General features: G+C 43.0%; 1 protein-coding gene across 2 annotated transcripts in view; it reads left to right on the top strand.

The window, feature by feature from the left end:
- Nucleotides 1-392: 392 nt before the first annotated feature.
- PARP12 (poly (ADP-ribose) polymerase family, member 12) overlaps nucleotides 393-22,311 on the top strand; it is a 49,262-nt gene continuing 27,343 nt past the window's right edge. The window contains exons 1-5 of one of the 2 annotated variants that reach the window (XM_005875002.2): nucleotides 393-480; nucleotides 5,076-5,211; nucleotides 7,891-8,167; nucleotides 10,217-10,318; nucleotides 18,096-18,219. In XM_005875002.2, coding sequence (XP_005875064.1) covers nucleotides 416-480; nucleotides 5,076-5,211; nucleotides 7,891-8,167; nucleotides 10,217-10,318; nucleotides 18,096-18,219 — 704 coding nt within the window. In that variant the 5' untranslated portion in view covers nucleotides 393-415. Of the gene's footprint in view, nucleotides 547-5,075; nucleotides 5,212-7,890; nucleotides 8,168-10,216; nucleotides 10,319-18,095; nucleotides 18,220-22,311 lie in introns of both variants that reach the window. The other variant, XM_014546722.1, reaches the window with a different exon arrangement.

The raw sequence follows: 22,311 nt of genomic DNA, 5'->3' as shown, positions 1-22,311 counted from the left end.
CGCCCGCTTTGAGCCCTTTCTAAAGTCCGGGGAGGTGATTTGGTGGCCGTTGCCCCTAATTCTCCTCAGTGAGCATTTATTGAGCACCTACTGAATGCCTGGCACTGTGTGTGGGAGGGACTCGGGTGGAGCCGTGCCCTCCAGGCTCCTGACCCGCAGAGAGTGATTTAGAGGCTGAGACAACCTGGGTGTGGTCACACCAGCATGGGAGTGGGGGGAGTGGATGAGGAAGAGGATGGGAGGGGAGTGAGGGGGGGAGTGGCTGCGGGGCAGGGGAGGAGTGGGCTCTTCTGAAGAAAACAGGCCACATCTTGCTCCCCATGACCATTGAGGGCCACCAACTGGGGGCTTTCTCAGACCCAGCTGAAGGAATCTCTCAGTGCCCTGGAGAGCTTTCTGCGGCGTTTGGGATAAAATGCAAGCTCCTCGCCCCCGGCCAGAGGGTCCCCGGGGAGCTGGCCCGCCGCCCCGCCCCTGCAGGTGCCCTTTGCTCCCTGGAACACTCCCGGCCTCTGCCCACCTGGTGGCCTTTGCCCGGCGTGGAACGTGAGCGCCTTTCCCGGTCTGCCCCCTGAATCCCGGCCTTAGCTCACGGATCCCTTTCCATTTTGAGCCCCCTTCTTCCTTTCTATCACGCTGTCCTGTTTCTTTTCTCATAGCACCTGTCCTACCCCCCGCCCCAGGAGGACGGAAACCGAAGGCCGAGGCGGGCGGGCGGGTGCGGGCCCTGTCCTGGCTGGCGGCTTCCCGCGCTGCCTGCCGCAGGTGCTCTGTGAGGCGGATGGACTAGGTTTGGGCTAAAAGTTTGGATCTCACCCTGAAGGGGATAGGAGCCTGTGAAATGGCAGGAGAGAGCAGCCACCAGGTCTGCATTTTAGGAAGGTGTATCTTTGTGTGGATGCTGATTTACAGGAGAATGCGACGGGGACCTGATTGGAAATTAGTTCATTTATCTGAAATAATTCGTTCCTTCCTCCCTTCCTTCTTTTTTTCTTTTTCTTTTTCTTTTTCTTTTTCTGGTTTAACACAGTAGACATTACTTCTGGCTCATATCAGGCTCAATAGCTAATGTGGGGTAGGGCCCTTGATCTATGCAGCCATTGGGGAACCCAGGCAGGCTGACCTCGACTGTGCCCTCCTCATAGGGGTTCTCAACCTGTGGGTCGCGACCCCTTTGGCGGTCGAACGACCCTTTCACAGGGGTCGCCTAAGACCATCCTGCATGTCAAATATTTACATTACGATTCATAGCAGCAACATTACAGTTATGAAGTAGCAACGAAAATAATTTTATGGTTGGGTCACAACATGAGGAACTGTATTTAAAGGGCCAGAAGGTTGAGAACCACTGCTTCTGGGTATCAGGTTCCAGGAAGCAGATGAAGATGCACGGTAGAGGGGTGGAGAGAGGTTTTTATGGACCAGCTCTGGAAGTGGAGACAGCTTTCCACCTACATCCTCTGGACCACAAGATGTCTCATGGTCCCACTAGATGGGGCTGGGAATGTAGTTTGTGGGAAGCAGCTGCCCAGAAATAATCTGGATTAGAATATTGCAAGGCCTAGGTAAGGCCTTAAGAAGAAGGGGTGTGTAGAGAGCCCCTGGGAAGGCACTTGGGCATTTCTTTAATAAATTGTCAGCAATAAATTTCTTTAATAAATTTCCAGGCAAAGCCACGTCCTGGAAACACAATTTGCCAAAAGGCAGAAGTGTTTTCAGCTTGACCTTCATTTCTGCCCAGGTGCTGGGGAGTGGGTTTTATTATGTAAATCCAGCCAAGCACCAGGCATGAATAAGACTCCTCCGGGCCCACCCAGAACTGACACTACAAGAATGCACATAATCTCCTTTGTCTTGACTTTTGGTGAAACTTTCTGGTATTTGGGGTATCTCTCTCTCCATCAGAGGAGGGCAGCGGTCCCACCCAGTTCCAGCTTTTCCTTCCATCTCTATGTCTGTCTCTTTCTTTCATTTTCTCAATCCCTAGCCGCCCCTACTCAAAGAACCAGACCACCCTCTATCCTCGCTGGACGCGGAAAAGAGAAAACCCTCCAGGGGTGTATGTGTGAAAAATTTGGGGAGTTGGTGAGAGTGTAGTGACAGTATGAGAGAGGTGATGACAGTTTTCTGTCCATTTGTTGACTGAGAGATGACTCTTATTTTCATTTCTTATTGTTGGCTGAGAGAGCAGGAGAGGATTTTGTTTTGAAACCTGCCCAGGGTTCTGAAGCTTGAGAGGATGACCAGGGCCCTGATTCGCTAGTTGGGGAGTTGTTGGGTGGTATAGGCCTTGGCTCCAGGAGTGGGTCAGATCCAAGGTCGGAGTCTGAGGGTGGAACCATGAGGAAATTGGTCCCTCAGGGATGTGTGGAGAAGAGGCATCTTGGGACAATGAGGAGCAGCAGCTGAAGAGGAAGGCAGACACAATAAATGGTGGATGATGGATTGGATTATGGGGGTAATTAGTGAATCTTGTTAATGCTAACATCTGTATTTGGTAAGCTGAAGATGGCAGCTCTATTCTTAGGCTACTTCCCAAAATTTGGGGTCAAATTTTACTGTCTTGGAAATTTGGACATCTGGTGTTTACTGGCCTAGATGATTCTGAGTTTCCTTTTTTTTTTTAAGTTGAATTTACTGTGTGACATCGGTTAATAAAACCATGCAGGTTTCAAGTGTACAACTGCATACTGCATCATGTGCTCACTGCCCAAAGTAAATTCTTTCTGTGCCCATTTATTCCCCCTTTGCCCTCTTCCACCTTCCCCCACCCCCTTTCCCTCTGGCAATCACCATACTGTTGTCTGTGTCTATGTGTTATTGTTGTTATTATTATTAAATATGCTTTCATTGATTTTGGAGAGAGAAGAAGCATCGACGTGAGAGAACCATCGATTGGTTGCCTCCTGTACACACCCTGACCGGTGATCGAACTGAAAACCTGGGCATGTGCCCTGAACGGGAATCAAACTGGAATCAAACCGGGGACCTTTTGGTGCATGGGACAGTGCTCAACCAACTGAGCCACACTGGCCATGGTTATTATTATTATTGTTATTTTTGTGTAATTCCTTTACCTTTTTCACCCAGCCCGCCAAAACCCCTCTTACGGCTGCCAATTTGTTTTATGTGTCTGTGCTTCTGTTTTGTTTGTTAGATTATTTTGTTCATTAGATTCCACATCTTCATTATTCTTCACCTTTCCCTTTTCCTTAAGGTTCACACAAAAGTTTCTTGCCCCTTCTCTGTTTCTGGGTCACATAGGGAGAGTGTATGTGGCCGGTTGTATTTTCTATGTATTTTCCTGCATCTCTACTGGTCTTCCTGAACCTCAGGTCAGCTGTTTCAGAAATAGATTCTCACTGCTGCTTTTCATTGGTGACACCTGGGAAGGATCCCTGGTCCCTGACTTCCTTCCTGTGCTTAGGGGGATAGTGAGCATTGTGGTCAAGTGCACAGCCCTGAAGACAAGCCTACCTTGTTCCAACCCTGTCTCCGTTCCTTGCTAGCTGAGTGGTCTTGGGCAAGTTACTTTATATCTGAGCCTCAGTTCCATCATCTGCAAAATGGGGATAATAATACCACCTACCTTGCCTGGGGATGTGTGGTGGAGGGGGTCAATGGGGAAAATAGGGGACATCTGTAATACTTTCAACAGTAAAGATAAATTTAAAAAATAATACCATCTACTTCATAGAATTTTTGAGGACTAAATGAATTAACAAAGAAAATGTTTGGGCAATCCCTGGTTTATTGTAAATGCTCAAAAAGTTTTAGCAGCCATCATCATTATAATGATTAGATAGATTTGGCTTCGGAAGCACCGATTATTAGCCCCTCTGCCTAGAATGTTCTTTCCTTCTCTCCTTACCTGGATCCTCAACCGTAAGAATTTGGCTCAGGCTCCCTCTAGTTTGCTTCCAAATTTCCATCAGGGTCAGGTGCCCCTCTTCTCCACACTGATATATTCTAAACACAGCTGACCTTGCACTTCCCACTCCATTTTAGAGTCATCTCTATGTCTTTCACCTCCACTAGATGAGAGAAGGAGTGGAATCAGGGTGACTCCAAAGGAGAGGGAAATGGTCTTTTACTGAGATGGCAAAGCCTGTGGGAGGTGCAGGTTTGGAGGAGTCGATCAAGGGTTTGGTTTTCTTTTGAGATGCTTATAATAAGCATGATGTATGAGGTACGGCAGTGTCTGAGTCAAGCAAATGGTATTTGCCTGATTCTTCTCAGTCATGTTGATCAGGGCAGTCAGTTGAAGTCTTTGTATCATTGGGGCATGGTGCCAGTGCCTGGTTCACAGTGAGTGTTTAACAAGGGCTTGTTGATCCAAAAATGGAGCGGGTGGGGGGAGTGGAGAGGAGAAAGGGCTGGGCCTCAAGGGTGTGTAAGCCCTTATAACCATAAGGCATCTATACTTATTTATTCAGCTGCTGTTTAAATGTCCAGTGACTGGTATGCTATGACTCTTCTTTGGGGAATGACCCTGTCATTCTCATTAGATACATGCTGAGAGGCACTGTTCCGGATTCTACAATTCACAAGTTACCATCTCTTCCTTTGTAAATAAGCTTTATGTTTGATCTTTGTTTTTTCTCCAGTGCTTCTAAACAATGTAAGGAACTAGTCTTGTAAAATTATCTTAAAAATTGATAATTGGTAATTATCTTAAAGATTGATAATTGTATTAGTTTGCTTGAGCCACAAGTTAACACAGATTGGGGAGTTTAAATCAGAAGTTTATTTTCTTACAATTATGGAGGCTAGAAGTTAGACATCAATGGTTGGTTTCTTCTGAGGCTTTTCTCCTTGGCTTGTAGATGGCCATTTTCTCCCTATATCCTCACATCGTCTTCCCTTTGTGTGAATCTGTGTCCTAATCCCTTCTTGTAAGGATACCAGTCAGATTGGATTGGTCCCCCTCCAGTGACCCCATTTTAACTTAATCACCCCTTTTTAAAGACTGTCTCCAAATACAATCACTTTTAAGGTACTGGGGATTAGGGCTTCAACATAAGAATTTTGTGGAGACACAATTCAATTGTGACACTAACTCTGCTCCTTTGCAGGAAGAACTGTAGAAACAGTCATACCTTGACAACTGAGCATAACCTGAGTGTGCTGAAAACTCATGGCGTTGATCATCTCAGCTACAGTGAACTCTGCCAGCTCTTGTTTCAGAACGACCCCTGGCTTTTGCCAGAGGTGAGTGCTGGGAGGAGTTGGGTATGTGAGCAAGGAATTGGGAAGAGGTCAGAAGGTTGGAAGATAGGAAATATTATGGCAGAAGAGAAGCCCAGGCCCCCATCATGATCATTGGGATCTGCTTGGGGGAGATCTAGTTTGCATTCCCAGTTCTATGACCTTGGGGACTGAACTTGCCCCTTGAAGCCTTTCCTTCTGCATCAGTTGGGCTGTACTGCCTTTCCAGGGCGTCTGTGAGGTTGGGGGAGCCTGTTTGGCCAGTGGCTGCTGCAAGACATTATTTATACAGCTGAGGAGATGAGAGACTCCAGTCAGTTCCTCCCTGTCTGGCAGGACTTGGAACCATGCAGATATCACTGGACCCAGTTGGGTCTATAGAAAAGCTTTCTAGGGCTGCTGACAGGCAGATGTGCTATTTACTAATTCATTTGTACCCAGGATTTTTAACTTTAGTTGATGTTGCATTTCTGGTATCCACTTGTTTCAAAACTTATTGCAATAGTTATTTAGTCTTTGGGTCTGCCTAGAAGCAGACACCAAGATGGGATTATAAGTGTGAGAGATTTATTGGGGGATGAGCAGAAGAAGTTGGGGTGAGCCTTTAGGCAATGGTGTAGGTCTGACATCTGTGGCAGCAGAACGGGAAGGAAGGGGACTGGGCAGATAGATATCCTGACTATAACCCATTTCTAAGAAAGCTTCTACCTGACCAACAGGCAGTTCTGATCTAAAATCTTCACTGTTGGAGGTGGCTGGTGTCTCCCCAGAATGGCATGCTCTGTTGTTGGCTGGGAGCATCCCGCAGGAGTGTGGCCTCTGTGTGAATAAGGTAGTGGCTCCAGAGGGTAGCAGCTGGGCCAAGAGTTAGCTGTGGTCTGCAGCACATCTGAGCAGTGCCTTCCTGTGGCCAGCCAGGTTATATGGGATGTTCTGACACAGCCTACAATGAGGCAACAGAGATTAGATTGGCATATTTTAATGAAAAGGCTTCCATATGATTCAATTAAAATCACTCATTTGAGAAAGGTGCTACATAGCACAGTGACTGCCACATAATAGGTGTTAACTTTTTTCTTTTTCCTTTTGAAAATTAATATTGATTTAATTCAGCTAATCTTTATTGAATATTCTCTATGAGTCAGACATGGGCGATAAGGAGATGAAAGACCCTCTTCCACCCTTCCAGGAGGCACGTTTACTGGGTCAGACAGACAAGTCAGTGAATAATTGTAAGGTGCTGTTTTAGATGCTCTAATCAGTGCTCTGTAACAGGGGCACAGTTTTGGGTGCTGGGGAAGACGTCCTGGGATAGATGGTGCCTGCTCTGGGAGCTGAAGGATGATTGAAGGATGAAGGTTTGGGAAGAGGGAGACACAGAAAGGAGGGAACTTGGCATGGTCAGGAGATAGCATGTAGGTCAGTGGATTTAGGGTTAGAAAGGGGAGAAAAAGAAATGGGTAGGCAGAGGGAAGGAGTGTGGCGGGGGAGATTTGTGTTTGCAGAGTGCGTTTTCACGTTTTGAGAGATCCTCTTGTTATTAGTGTGAAAAATGAATCAGAAGATGAACAGTCTGGAGTGTGTAGCATCTGTGTGCTTGGGTGTACAGGTTGGTTCAGAACACAGTGCCAGCAAATGGGAGCTGAGACCCAGGGTGGCATTTCTGTCGGGATGTCTACTCTCAGGCTAGACTCCTCATCCAATGACTAGTTGGGGGCCATCACCATGAATCAAGCACCCACTGTGTTCCAGACATTGTATACATTAGCCACTCCTTGTATTTCCCTTTTAATCCGCACAATAGCCCAGCAATGTACATGGGATTATTCCCATTTTAAGGAACTGAAAAACCAAATCTCAGAGCTGGTGAGTGGCTTGCCTAAAGTCAGGCAGCTTGTAAGTGGCAGAATCAATGTTAGGATTCAGCCCTCTCTGGCCTTTCCCTTTGGGGCCTCCATTCCTTGAGTGGGGTCCCTGCTAAATCATGCTCAGTGTAATACCTGTGAATTAAGTGGTTGAACCCTTAGTGGTCTCTGGCCTTGTTTTCATCCCCAGGAATTTGAGTATAGAGGGGAAGGATTAATTGATTCAAGTCCCAGCTTTGCCAACAACCCAGTTCAACAGCCACTGTGTGTGCCAGATTGCTGTGTGACCTAGGGCAAGTGGATTAACTTCTCTGAGTCTGCATGCTCTCTTGAGAAAAAAAGGACTGCATTTGGCCTTCTCTAAGATGCTTTAAACCCTAAGAACTTCTTTGACCCTGAGTTGTAGAAAAAAGAGTTGGGAGAAGCTGGGGCATGAGTTGGGGAGAGTTGGTGAATCAGGGGGAAAGGTGTAGGTAGAATGTAAGGGTTGTTAGGAACTGTTATGCAACTTACATTAAAATGTCTCCTGTGAAGGAATAGCGCTGATCAGTTTGAAGTTTTTTGGCTTTTCCCAGTGGAGGGGCTTGTTTTGAGAAGTCTGCTATCCACCAAGTTCCTGTTTTAGCCAAGGGTGTTTATTAACAGACATCCAGAGTGAGGGATATTCTCATTTTGTGTGGGCTGTGTGGATGATGGAATCACAGCAGTTGCTAGGTCTCTAGAGGAACCTCTTCTAACCAGTGGACTGGTCAGTAGGAAGATGGTGTAATGTGTGAGGTCTTCCTAAACTGCTGTCTTTTCCCTTCTCTGTCAACAGATCTGCCTTCACTACAACAAAGGAGATGGACACCATGGCTCGTGTTCCTTTAGAAAGCAATGTGTCAAACTCCATGTCTGCCAGTACTTTGTACAGGGTGAATGCAAGTTTGGCACAGGCTGTAAGAGATCCCATGATTTCTCTAATTCTGAAAATCTGGAAAAACTGCAGAAGTTGGGCATGAGCTCAGACCTGGTGAGGAGGCTGCCTTCCGTTTATAGAAATGCTCATGACATCAAGAATAAGAGCTCTGCCCCTGTCCCACAGGCGACTTCTGGTAAGGCCCTCAGCTGGGGCTCCTGGATTCCAGCTGGCCATTAAATGGAATGTGTGACTTTGAATAAGTTGGTGCTTCTTTTAGTAAAATGCTGTTAGTGATCCCTTTCTAGCTGGTGGGGGCTGTAAAGATGAGTTGAAATCATGGGCATGAACAAACAAGACATTCTACAAAAATGCCAGTTGGTGTTGACAATGAATGAATTCCTGCTGGGCCTTACTTGCACTGAGATGGGAGACTGCTTCTCTGTGCAATCATCCTTCTGTCCCCTGGAGACCTGCACAGCTCTAGGGGCATCCTTTGCATTGCATTCTGTTTTGATTGTTTTAAAAACAAGTGAACAAAGCATAGAGTAATGTTGGTCTCTTCTTGAGATGAATAAATGGAATTTTTTTAGACATTGTAAATTTACTTTGTTCACTGCTCATCTCCAGTGCCTGGACAGTGCCCAGGCCCACAGTAGGCACTCAGACATTTGTTGAATGAATGAACATGCTAAGATAAGTATTTTTTTAAAAAAGGAATGTCAGGCCCTGGCTGGTTGCTCAGTGGTTAGAGCATCGGCCCGTGGACCCAAGGGTCTCGGGTTCAAGTCCCAATCAAGGGCATGTACCTCAGTGTAGATTTGATCCCTATCCCTGGTTGGGGTGTGTGCAGGAGGCAACCAGGCCATGTGTCTGTCTCACATCGATGTTTCTCTTTCTCTCTTCCCCCCTCCTCCCTCCCTTTCACTCTCTCTAAAAATGAATGGAGAAAATATTCTCAGGTGTGGATTAAAAAAAATAGTAATAAAAATAATGTCAAACTTAGTGAGAGGAACATGGGGAAATTCTGAGCAGAGATTATTTATGTAATAAGCATTTCTTGAGTACCTGTTGTGTGGGAAATGAAGAATGTGGTCCCTCACAGAGGTCATGATACATTGGTGTCCCTTGCATTACTGGCTGTTGGCTGGCCATTCTGGTTATCCATTGTTTTATTCAACAAATTTTAGTGCTTGCCATTTAGTGATAGTTACTGTCCTGGGCCTGGTTATGTCTTGGTGACTATGAGACATGGCTCCACCAGGGTTGCACAATCAAACCCACTTGTTAGCTACAATGATATCTAGGATTTAAAAAAAAAAATTTTTTTTTAAATATACTTTATTGATTTTTTACAGAGAGGAAGGGAGAGGCATAGAGAGTCAGAAACATGGATGAGAGAGAAACATCAATGAGTTGCCTCCTGCACACCACCTACTGGGGAGGTGCCCGCAACCAAGATACATGCCCTTGACCAGAATTGAACCCGGGACCCTTCAGTCCGCAGGCCGACGTTCTATCCACTGAGCCAAACCGGTTAGGGCGATATCTAGGATTTTTAATAGACCCCTTCTTAAAATATCAGGTGTCAGGACTACCAGCAGACAAACTTATCACACTAATCTTATCTGATTTTTTATATTTAACAATTATCCTTGCTATATGTATTTTCCCTTCACATTATCTTTGATTAATTTTGGTTAATTTCTTTTAATAGTAGAAAGCCTAGAAGTAGACAAGGTTTTGCTTTAAATAGATCTTGAAGAGTTCAATTGGATTATGGCCTTGTTAGTAAGGGAGGGAAGGATACCTGCCCTTGGGGACAGAGGGAGGTAACCTCCAGGGTCCCACAAGTGTAGGTTTTGAGGTTGAGCCTATATATCTCTGAGGAGCATATAAAAAGAAAAATGAAGAGGAATAATAAGATTACAGGTGATATTAAGTAGAGAGGGTTTGCTATATGCTTGCTTATATGGTGGTAGGTGGGGAGTATTAAATGTAACTATTAGGTAAAGGCTCATTGTAGCACTAGTAAAGGTAAACTTTGAAATCACTTACATGTTCTTTTTATATTAAATTTATTATAATTAACCTAAAATTAATTGAGGTTTTATTTTGAGAGATAGACTTTCCATTTATTGCTTTTTTCTTGGTATTGTTACCCAATCCTAATAGTTCATTAACACGTATCTGCTATTGGAATTAAATCCAGTAGCTGATAAATCTTTGTGGTGTGTGTTTGTAGAAAGAAGAGACAGTTCAGGTTCTGTGTCCTCAACAACTACTAACCAAGAGGAGAGTGATCAGATCTGCTTGTACCATATTCGGAAAAGTTGTAGCTTTCAAGGTAAGTCCAGGAAAACCCCTCATCTATGTGTGGGTGGGATAACTGCTTCTCATTCCTGGAGCTCTGCTCTGAGGCCACCCACAAAGTCCTCTTCCCTGTCCAGAGAGGGTAGGGCCTTCTTAATCATAAGCTGGTGTGGCATTTGGTCACACCAGTTCTGCAGCAGTTTTGTTGGGGAGTTGGGGATGATAGGAATTATTTAAGTTTCTAAAAATCAGACTAGATGATTTTGGGGACCATAACTGTTGGTTCATGCAGTGGGTAAAGCCTTGGTCAGCATAGTATGAAGTCACAGATGTGCACAAGTCACAGATGCCTAGTCTATTGGAACAAAGATAAGTGTTTTTTGTACAGTGTGGTTGTAGACTTAGAGATGCCTTAGACCCATGTTTATTCTTGGGAGATGAGTAATTGTTTAAGTTGTGGTTTTCTCTCCACAGTCCCTCTTTTATTAGATGTAGAAATTCTTGTATCTATGTGTGTGTTTGTATTTTTACTAAACCTTTGTTTTCTTCTTATTGCTGTCCTGGGCTTTGAAGAATGTTTCTTTTTCAAATTTGGTGACTTCTCTTAAAAAGCAAACACCACAACTTCTTGTTTCGTTTTCAGTCTTTAAAAACTACCCAAGCAATTCACGAATACTTTCACTTTGTAAAAGAGTCTATTAATACAGGGTAAAGTCTGAAGTCCTCCTCCAGCCTTCCCCAAAGGTAAACACATGCCATGTGGTTATGATATTTATGACATACTATTTAACCTGCTTCCTTTACTTAGTATTGTGTCTTGGAGGTTTTTTCCCCAGGTTAGTTAGTACATGTAAATTCACCTTGTTTTTAAAAACAATTGTGTAGTATTCAATTAGAGTGATGTTCCATTGAACATCTGAGTATACATGTGTATTTCCATGGACAGATTCCTGGAAATGGAATGGTAAGTCAAAGAATAGGTGCCATCTATACTAATAAAAGGGTAATATGCTAATTAGACTGGATCGACCGGACATCTTCTGGTCGTCCTGCCTTCCTTTCGGACAAAGCTCTGGTGGCAGGGGCCGAGGCAGAGGTGGTTAGTGGCGATCAGGCTGGCAGGGGAGAGCGGTTAGGGGCAATCAGGCAGGCAGGCAGAGTGGTTAGGGGTGATCAGGCAGGCAAGCAGGTGAGCGGTCAGGAGCCAGCAGTCCCCGATTGCGAGAGGGATGTCCGACTGCCTGTTTAGGCCCGATGCCCGGTGGTCGGACATCCCCTGAGGGGTCCCCGATTGGAGAGGGTGCAGGCTGAGCTGAGGGGACCCGCCCCTTGTGCACGAATTTCATGCACCGGGCCTCTAGTATATACATATATGTGTATATTTTAAAAATCAACACAGATCTAATTTACACACAATAAAATGAATCCATTTTAAGTGTACACTCTGAGTTTTGGTAAGTATATCTGCCATGTACACTCTGAGTTTTGGTAAATGTGGCTGCTAAATAAATATAGCCATGACTATAATCTAGATATGGAACAATTCCCTCATTCCAAAAGTTTCCCTTATGCCCCTTTATAGTTAATCCTCACCCCCCAACCCCCTCCAATTTTCTCAGGAAATCCCTGATCTATTTTGTTACTGTAGGTTGATTTGCCTTATCTAGGATTGCATGTAAATAGAATTATACAGCATGTATTCTCCGGTACCATCTTCTTTCACTGAGCATATTTTTGAGGCTTGGTCATGTTGGAATATCCATAGTTTGTTCCTTTTTATTGCTAAGTAGTATTTCATTGCATGGATTGACTACAATTTGTTTAACCATTCAGATGAACATTTGGGTTTCCAGTTTTTGGCTTTTTACAAATAAAACTTCTGTAAATCTTCATGTACAAGTTTTCATGTGGATATATGTTTCCACTTTTCTTTGGTATAGACCTAGAAGTGCAATTACTGGATCATGTGATAAATGTGTGTTTAACTTTATAAAAAATTGCCAAACTGTCTTCCAAAGTGTATGTATATTATTTTAACTTTCCACCAGAAATGTGTGAGCATTTCAGTTGTTCTGCATCCTTGTTAACACTTGGTATTGTCAGCCATTTAAATGTTAGCTGTTCTGATAAGAGTAGTGATAGCTCATTGTAGTCTTAACTTGCATTTTCTGATGATTAATGGTATTTAACATTTATTTTCATGTGTTTATTGGCCATTTGTATGTCTTATGTGAAGTATTTAAATCTTTTGCCTGTGTTTTAGATAATAGCTTTATTAAGATAAAGCTATTATGTGAGTATAATTCACATACCATACAATTCCTCTATTTAATAGTTTTTAATATACTCAAAGAATTGAGCAGCCATTATCAGTCAGTATTAAAACATTTCATCGAAGAAACCCTGTACTCATTAGAAGTCACTCATATTCTCCCTTCCCCTCCAGCTCCTGGCAACTACAGATTTACATTATATCTCTATGGATTTGCCTGGATATATATATTTTTAAATATATGTACATATATATTTGTGTATATATACATATATGTGTATGTGTGTGTGTGTGTGTGTGTGTGTGTGTGTATATATATATATATATATATATATTACCTATTATTGATTTCAGATAGGAAGAGAGAGGGAGAGAGAGATAGAAACATCAGTGATGAGAGAGAATCATCGATCAGCTGCCTCTTGCATGCCCCACACCTGGATCAAACCCGCAACCTGGGCATGTGCGCTTGACTGGAATCAAACCCGGGACCCTTCAGTCCACAGGCCAACACTCTATCCATTCAGCCAAACTGGCTAGGGCCGTGGTCGGCAAACCGCAGCTCTTTGGCCTCCTGAGTGTGGCTCTTCCACAAAATACCACATGGGGGCTCACACGTACATTGCGATTGAAACTTCGTGGCCCATGCGCAGAAGTCGGTATTTTGTGGAAGAGCCGGTATTTTGTGGAAGAGCCACGCTCAAGGGGCCAAAGAGCCGCATGTGGCTCGCGAGCCGCAGTTTGCCAACCATTGGGCTAGGGCATCTGGATATTTCAAAGAAATGGAATCATACAATATGTGGGGTGTTGTTTGATTTTGTTATTGAGTTGCAAGGGTTTCTCACAGGCTTCTCTCTCTGCAGCCCTTATATCTACACTCACGTGTTCCATGGGACAAATAGCAAGGTTGCTGTGCACAAGCAAGGCACTGAGGGAATGCCTGCTGGGGTGGATCCCAATAACTCTCATTGCCATTGCCTGAGTGTCTTCCTTGCTTCTTGTTACATTGAACTTTGAGTTTGTGAAGCCCCCAGACCCTTCCCACTTCTGCAGTAGCTCTCCTCTACTTACTTTGCATGTGTTTTTCTCTTTCCTTTTTCTCTCGGTTTGATTCTGCCTGTTTCATATTTTTAGGAATTCTTCAATAAATCTGGTCTTTTGATGGAATGGTTTATTGTTTTCTAGTGCTTTGGGATTTATCCTGTCTATGGCCTATCATTTCAAGGGCTATAGAGAGAAAGGAGATGTAGATGTGGGTACTTTGCCAAATTGATTTGGTTTCTGTGTCTCACCTTCTAGAAGGCCTAGACTCTAGAACAGCCGTGGGCAAACTACGGCCCCCGCGGGCCGGATCCGGCCGTTTGAAATGAATAAAACTAAAAAAAAAAAAAAAAGACTGTACCCTTTTATGTAATGATGTTTACTTTGAATTTATATTAGTTCACACAAACACTCCATCCATGCTTTTGTTCCGGCCCTCCGGTCCAGTTTAAGAACCCATTGTGGCCCTCGAGTCAAAAAGTTTGCCCACCCCTGCTCTAGAATGACACAGTGAGGTGGGGAATGTTTGAAGTATGGAAGGAAACTGAGAAAGGAGACAGGAATACCAGGGCAGATGTGGCAGAGAAGGGGTCTCATGCCTTCATCACTGAACTGGGACTCAACTCTTGCCAGCCACTGTAGCTGTGGTGGCTTATGTGGCACCCTCCTTTCCTTGTGCTTTTTTAAAAAAGTCTTTATTGTTGAAAGTATTACAGATATCACCTTTTTTCCTATTGCCCTCTTCTGGCCAGCACCCTCTTTTTGTGCCTTCTGACTTGTGAGCAGTGGGGGCTCCATGCTCAGCTCAGATTAAGATCCAAAGGCTTGAACCTGCTGTTTGACCACAATGCCTTCCCTTGGCCCTCATGTCCTTCTCAATGAAGGATCATCCTGGAAGGCAGTGGGTGGTGCACCTGGAGGTGCCTTCTTAAGGGGAGGACCTTTCTTCAGGCTATCCAGGATTCACCTGTGCTTGGGTTTATAGATGCAGTAACTGAACACTTACCGAGGATCATTTCCCTTAATGCCTCTCAGGAGGAAACAGGAAATCTTATCTATATAATAAAGAGCCAGGATCATAGCGACCAATTACGACGGAAGGTTTGACCAGATTGGAAGTCAGTGCTGGGTTGCCGTGGTGTAAATATCTGATATGCAGAATGGTCTTAGGCCAGTGATGGCGAACCTTTTGAGCTCGGGGTGTCAGCATTTTGAAAAAACCTAACTTAACTCTGGTGCCGTGTCACATATAGAAATTTTTTGATATTTGCAACCATAGTAAAACAAAGATTTATATTTTTGATATTTATTTTATATATTTAAATGCCATTTAACAAAGAAAAATCAACCAAAAAAATGAGTTTGCGTGTCACCTCTGAAACGCGTGTCATAGGTTCGCCATCACTGGCCTCGGGGGCTGCAGATCAGGCCTGGAGAGAGGCAGGGTCTGATCCCTAGCCTCTGTGGCAGCTGTTGATCAGAACTTGCCTCTCTTTCTCTCTTGGCCTGGCCAACAGCCTTGCCTCCATTTCTCTCCAGGCCTACACCGGGGCTGCTGATCAGCCCTGCCTTTCTGATTAGGCCCCATTGATAGGCCCAGAGATGCTGACTGGCATAGAAACTGACCAGTCAGAACCAAATCTGCGTGAATGTAAGGAGCCAATGGCTGCCTAGGAGGTAGAGCTTTTGACACTGACTGGCATAGAAACTGACCAGTTAGACTCAAATTGGCCAGCAGAGAAGGGCAATTGGGGGCGAGATCAGGCCTGCAGGGGAGGGGAGTTGGGAGCGAGATCAGGACAGCAGGGGAGGGCAGTTAGGGTGATCAGGCAGGCAGAGGCAGTTAGGGGCGATCAGGCCAGCAGGGGAGAGCAGTTAGGGGTGAGATCAGGCAGCAGGGGAGGGCAGTTGGGGGCGAGATCAGGCCGGCAAGGGAGGGTAGTTAGGGGTGACCAGCTAGGCAGAGTTAGTTGGGGGCTTGATCAAGCCGGCAGGGGAGAGCAGTTGGGGGCTCGAGGCCGGCAGGAGGGGAGGGCAGTTAGGGGCGATCAGGCAGGCAGGCAGAGGCAGTTAGGGGCAATCAGGTAGGCAGGCAGAGAGGTTTGGGGTGATCAGGCAGGCAGGCAGAGGGGTTAGGGGCAATCAGGCAGGTAGGCAGGTGAGTGATTAGAAGCCAGCGGTCCCAGATTGTGAGAGGGGTGTCTGACTGCCGGTGTAGGCCCGATGCCCAGTGGTCAGACATCCCCCGAGGGGTCCCCGATTGGAGTGGGTGCAGCTGGGCTGAGGGAACCCCCCTCCATGCATGAATTTTGTGCACTGGACCTCTAGTTTTGTCATAACTCTGGACCAAAGTTATGACCTCATCTATTCAGGTTGAGTCCTTCATAATCACTCTTGTACATATCCCTAGTCAGGAGTCTTAGAGGCTCTAACTTTGGACAAGTCAGGATGTCCTGAGATCCCCCAGTGTGGCTGTATCCACCCTTGCTGATCTCAGAGGAGATTCCCTTGACTGGGGTCTTCCTCTTGTTCTCTGTCCTTTCAGCCAGGTGCTCTCTTCCACCCAGTTGGCCTGGCCCTACGCCTGGCCTTTGACAAGCCCAGGCAGCCTCCCACCTTACTTCATTGTCTTCCCCACACCACCACATCTTTTGTAGAATCTTTGAGAAAGAAGTGGTATTGAGACTTACCTGAAACAATGCTTACAATTTTATTATTTTCAAGTGTCAAATTAGCCAAGCTTCATTGTTGTTGTTTTGAAAGATAAATTAAAAATGTGCAAAGGACAGTCATTAAGAAATGTCTCCCTCACACTTTTTACCCAGTATACAGATCACCTCCAGAAACAGTCATTATTACCAATTCCTTTAATATCCTTTCACAAAGATTTTATACATGAACAAGTGTATGTGTCTAATCTGTTTTCTTCTTACACAGGCATGCTACGCACACTGTGATGTCTTTTTTCACTTCATTAGACATTTAATTTTTTTGAATATATAATATGTGATTTGGTCCAAAATTTAAAAGGTACAAAAAACAACAGAAATCTCCCCTTATAACTCTGTCCTGGCCATCCAGTTCCCCCTGCAAGGAATAATGTGCACAGATGTGTATTTAGACAAAATATCTCTAATTTTTTTTTTTACCCCAAAAGAGGCATTCTTTTTTTTTTTTTAAAAAAGATCTTTATTGTTGAAAGTATTACATAGGTCCTCCTTTTCCCCCCATTAACCTCTTCCAGCCCGCTCCCATTCCCCGCCTCCCCCGAGGTCCTCACTACCCCATTGTCTGTGTCCATGGGTTATGCATATATACATATAAGTTCATTGGTTGATCTCTTCCCACCCAACCTCCCCTGCCTTCCCTCTGAGATTCAACAGTCTGTTCATGAGTTAGCAAATATTCCATGGAGTACATTCTCAGGCATTCTAAAATCAATCTCTTATGGATCCTGCCTTCACAAAGCTTGTGGTTTTGTAAAGAAGTTAAGGCCAGTATGAAAAAAATAATAATTGAGGATAGAAAGTATTTATTATAGGCAGGGGTCTGAAAGAACTTTGTCTGGAGAGAAAGATTCATAAGAAAGCTGGCATTGGGAAAGAAATTGTTGGCAGAGCGAGCCATGTGGAAAAGGCACGGAAGGGGAGGGTAAGGGAATAAAGAAGTTTGACTAGAGCCGTGGTCGGCAAACTGCGGCTCGCGAGCCACATGCGGCTCTTTGGCCCCTTGAGTGTGGCTCTTCCTAAGCCTTAGGAGTACCCTAATTAAGTTAATAACAATGTACCTACCTATATAGTTCAAGTTTAAAAAATTTGGCTCTCAAAAGAAATTTCAATCGTTGTACTGTTGATATTTGGCTCTGTTGACTAATGAGTTTGCCGACCACTGACCTAGGCCATTTATTATGTGTATATCTGCAGGGGCAGAGCAGTGTATAAAGACCTTTAGGGTGTGTGTGTGTGTGTGTGTGTATGTGTGTGTGTGTGTGTAGGTGTAGGTAGGAGAGGTGAGTATGTTTGCAGCCAGAAAGATCAGTGTGTGTTAGAACCATGCTTCTGACCCACTTGCAATCAAACATGTCTGGGGTTAGGATGGTAGAGATAAAGCTGGCTCCGTTTTTGGCATGTACACTACTTGTCCACCTGCCATATGAATAGTCAGACTTTTACCTGCTGGGATGGTGCCTTTGACTTCATGATCAGCTTCTTTACTATCATGAGATGAAATGCATATATAATGTAATCTGCCAACTTATGTCATTTGAAAAATCAGTGTAATGTCCTGTTAAAAAGAGAGACATAAAAAGGAAAATGTATATGATAAAATACATAGTATTTAAATAACTAAATGCTTAGATATGACTGTACTAAAAAAAGTCTCCTCCACAGATTTCCAAAGTATTCCTAGGTCAGCATGCAGCACCACACTCATTGATAACCATGGGACTAGGTCATGCTGTCTAATGCCAAATGTCTTCTTTATATTTTCATTTTAGATAAGTGCAATAGAGTTCATTTCCATTTGCCGTATCGATGGCAATTCTTGGATGGAGGCAAGTGGAAGGATTTGGACAAAATGGAGCTTATTGAAGAGGCATATAGCAATCCCAATAAAAACAGGTAGGAAATACGTCATTTGTATCTGCTTTGTGCCTGGGCTTTTGTGTGTGTTGTGGGAAGTTTAGACACACACAAGCGTTTAGTTTTTAGTTTTGTTTTTTTTCTCCAAATATATTTTTATTGATTTCAGAGAGGAAGGGAGAGGGAGAGAGAGGTAGAAACATCAATGATGAGAGAGAATCACCAATCAGCTGCCTCCTGCATGCTCCACACTGGGAATCGAGCCTGCAACCCGGACTTGGAACCATGACCTCCTGGTTCATAGGTCGACCCTCAACCACTGAGCCACACCAGCTGGGCCAGCAGGATTTAGTTTTGATGCCTTTCACACACTCACACACTCTCTCACACATACACACTTAGTAAGCAGAATTGGAAGTTAATGTTCATACTGGAGGTTTGGTGCCTCTGTTCTTCCACCTTCCTCTTTTTTCAGGGAAAAGCTGTGGGGGAAGGAAATGGTGGTAACAAGTGAGTTCTGAATTATTTGCTGTTGGGACTGATCACTTACATATATCTTCACTGATTAGTGCAGAAAAGCAAGAGCAATCATTTGTGAAATTTTAGCTTTTGCCTATGAAGTCATATGGCTGACTTGCTGTTTATCCAGTCTTTAACTTTCTTATTTTTCTAAATGTGTCTCAGTATTTTCACTTAGTCAATTCAGAGTAAACGGAAACCCTGGGTAGCTTTATTTTCAAATACTTATCATGTCTTGGATTGAACTTGCTAAAATATGTTGTCAAGAAGAGAATTTGCGTTGATTTTTTGAGTGAATAAAATAAATTTGTGCTTAGAGTGCAATTATGTGCAAATTGCTACTGCAAAGTATGTGAAACAAATTATTCCCCTTAGGAGGATTAAATGGCTCACAAACCACCTGTCTCTCTCTCTCTCCCTCTCTTTTATTCTGAGGCAAAATTTACACACAGTGAAGTGCACTGATACTGAGTGTAAAGTTCAGTGAGTTTGACAAATGCATTCACTTGTGTAGCCAACACTGATTCAGGTATAGATCGTTTTCATCACCCCAGCAAGTTTCCTCTTGTCCCCTTTCAGTTAGTGCCCACCCCCGTAGGCCACTGCTGTTCTGATGACTATCACCATAGATTGCCTGTTCTTGACCTACAGCTAAGTACAACTATACACTAGACTGTTGTGGCTGGAGTCTTTCTGTCAGCACTCTGTTCTCGAGACTCTTCCAAGATGTCTTGTACACATGCACACAGGCTTCCTTAGGGCAGTTGTTCAGGGATGAAACTGCTGTAGGGGGGTAGCCTGGGTCCATCCTCAACTCTGCCAGGTGATGCCAAATTGTTTTTCAAAGGGATTATGTCACTTTCCACTCCTATTAGCAGTCTTTAGTGACATGTCTCCCTAACGTTTGTTATTGTCTGCATCTGAACTTTTCCTAGTCTGGGGGGTGTAACTGGTATCTACGTTTGCATATCCTATGAGTCAAAGTGTATCCCTATATATTTGTTGGCCTTTTGTGCTTCCTGTGCTATTAAAATCTCTGTCCTAGTAGTTTGCCTATGTTGGCAGAATTTAGGGGGAGGTTGTGTTGTGTTTTTATTATTTTAGTTTTAGGAATTCAAAAAATTTTAGTTACTAGATGTGTGTTGAAAATGCATTCTTCCTGTCAGGTTATGGTATCTTTTAATGAAGAGAAGTATTTTTCCATCTTTTTTTTTTATTGTTTTATACTTTTTATGTCATAAGAAATCCTTCCTTAACCCAAGACCATAAAGAAATTTTCTTTAAAAAGTATTAAGGTCTGCATTTAATTTCTTCCTGTATGTGTGAAATATAAGTTCAGTTTCTTATGCAGATGAATTACCAGTTTTGCCAAAGGCCACTTGTTATAAATGTATTTAATATAAAAATTTAAAAATTGTGGAAAATATACATAACATAAAATGTACCATCTTAACCATTTTTAAGTGTACACTTCAGTGGCCTTAAGTACATTCACATTGTGTGCAACCATCACCATTAGCCATTTCCAGAAGTTAATTTATTTTTAAATCAATAAAAACTGATCCAAATTTGGCAGAACATTAACACATTTTATAGCTTATTTTCACATTCAGCTGCCAAATATTACTTTTTAAAAGTAGGCCATTTCTTTTCCACCCGTTTTCAATGCCGCCTATGTTAGATGCCAAGTTAGCAAATACACACCCAAGTCTGTTTCTGGTCTTTTCCGTTTATTGGTCTGTTTGTATCAATACCACACTGTTTTACCTCATAATGCTTTTTAGTTGCATCTGGTGAGGCAAATCGCCACCTTGATTTTCTTTATATTGTCTTGGTTCTTCTTGGTCTTTTGCTTAGAAATTTGAAAATCTACTCAGTTTTCACACAAAAAATACCTCTGTTGTGACTTTTTAAAATTGAAATTGCATTGACTGCTGTCAGTTTGGGGAGAATTGACATCTTTATGATGCTGAGACTTTCATATGTATAATAGCATCCCATTTATTTAAATCTTTAATATAGTTCTATAATTTTCTCCATTAAGGTCTTGTATATCTTTTGTTAGACTTTTTTCTTTTGGGATCTGTTAGTTCCTTCACTTAAAAAAATTTTTAAAATATGTATTTTCCCCAGTTTATTTGAGATATAAATGATATACAACACTATATAAGTTTAAGGTGTACAGCACAATGACTTGACATGTATATGTTGCAAAATGATTACAACAATAAATTTAGTTAGTATCCATCACCTCATATGGTTATAAAAAATTTTTCTTTGTGATGAGAACTTTTAGGATCTATTCTCTTAGCAGTTATCAAATATGCCATACAGCATTGTTAATTGTAGTCATCATGTTATACTTTACATCCCAGTTAAAAAAATTTTAAGTTATGTTTTTTCTCTGCTGATGCATAGAAATGCAACTGACATTTGTATAATCTTATATCCTGCAACTTTCCTAAAATATCTTAACTCAAAAGATCTACTGTTAATTTATGTGAATTATCTATATAGTTATATATTCTAGTAACTATATGCAGAAATCAATATAATTGGTGAATAATATTTTTATTTCTTTTAAATTCATATACATTTTATTTCTTTTTATTGACTTATTGTAGTGGCTAGGACCTCCTATATCATGCCAAATAGGGGTGGTAATGGCTGAAATATTATTCTTTTCCTCTGATTTTAAAATTAATAACTTTAAATGTTAAAATGGTACTCACTTAACCATCCTATCTAATAAAAGACAAAAAGGATAATTAACCGTACCTCCGCTACTCTTCCCATTGGCTAATTAGGGCGATATACAAATTAACTGCCAACAAAGATGGTGGTTAACTGCCAACAAAGATGGTGGTTAACCGCCAACAAAGATGGCGGTTAATTTGCATACGTAGGCACAATGATGGGAGGCGAAAGGGGAAGGACGGAAGAACAGTGATCGGAAACCCAGGCAGCAGGCAACAGCCGCGGGGGTGCCGCCTCGCCTGCGGCCCTGTGATCGCATGGTGATCGGAGGGAGAGATAGCCGGGTCGCAGGCTGGGTGGCACCCTGGCACCCCAGCACCTGACATGCAAAGGTCAGGGATGAAATGACTTTTCCCAACCACATCTGCAAATATCCTGGGGAAGGCGTCACTGAAGAGTTCACAACAACTCTCTTACTTGGCAAGGAAGAAAACAGTTGGCAACGGAAACAATCAAAGTTAAGGTCCCTCTGAGTAAAAAAGAATATTTCCAACGTAAAGGAGGGAGCAGGCAAAAATAATAGGTTCTCTTGACTTCCACTGAAGTTTGAGCATATGACAGAGTCAAAATGAACATACAAATTAAAACAGACAGTGGACATTCAAATGACCCGAATCAACTGTCACTGTTTGTCCCAATAGCAGCAATGCTTATGTGATAATATAGTTTAACAAACATACAAAACAAGTCACATGATAAGAGAGGTTCGGCTTCTAAAGTAAATTGAATATGTTCTTTAAAAATTCTCATGTCCTCCCCTCTGACTATAATTCTTAATTTTCCAATCAGAAAATTACCCCAGGTGATCCAGTAACATGTAGAACTCCAGTAACCTAACTTATTTAAAAAAACAAA

Source organism: Myotis brandtii, unplaced genomic scaffold (assembly GCF_000412655.1).
Source record: "Myotis brandtii unplaced genomic scaffold, ASM41265v1 scaffold455, whole genome shotgun sequence".
Taxonomy (NCBI): Eukaryota; Metazoa; Chordata; class Mammalia; order Chiroptera; family Vespertilionidae; genus Myotis; species Myotis brandtii.
This window is presented reverse-complemented; position numbering and strand designations above follow the sequence as displayed.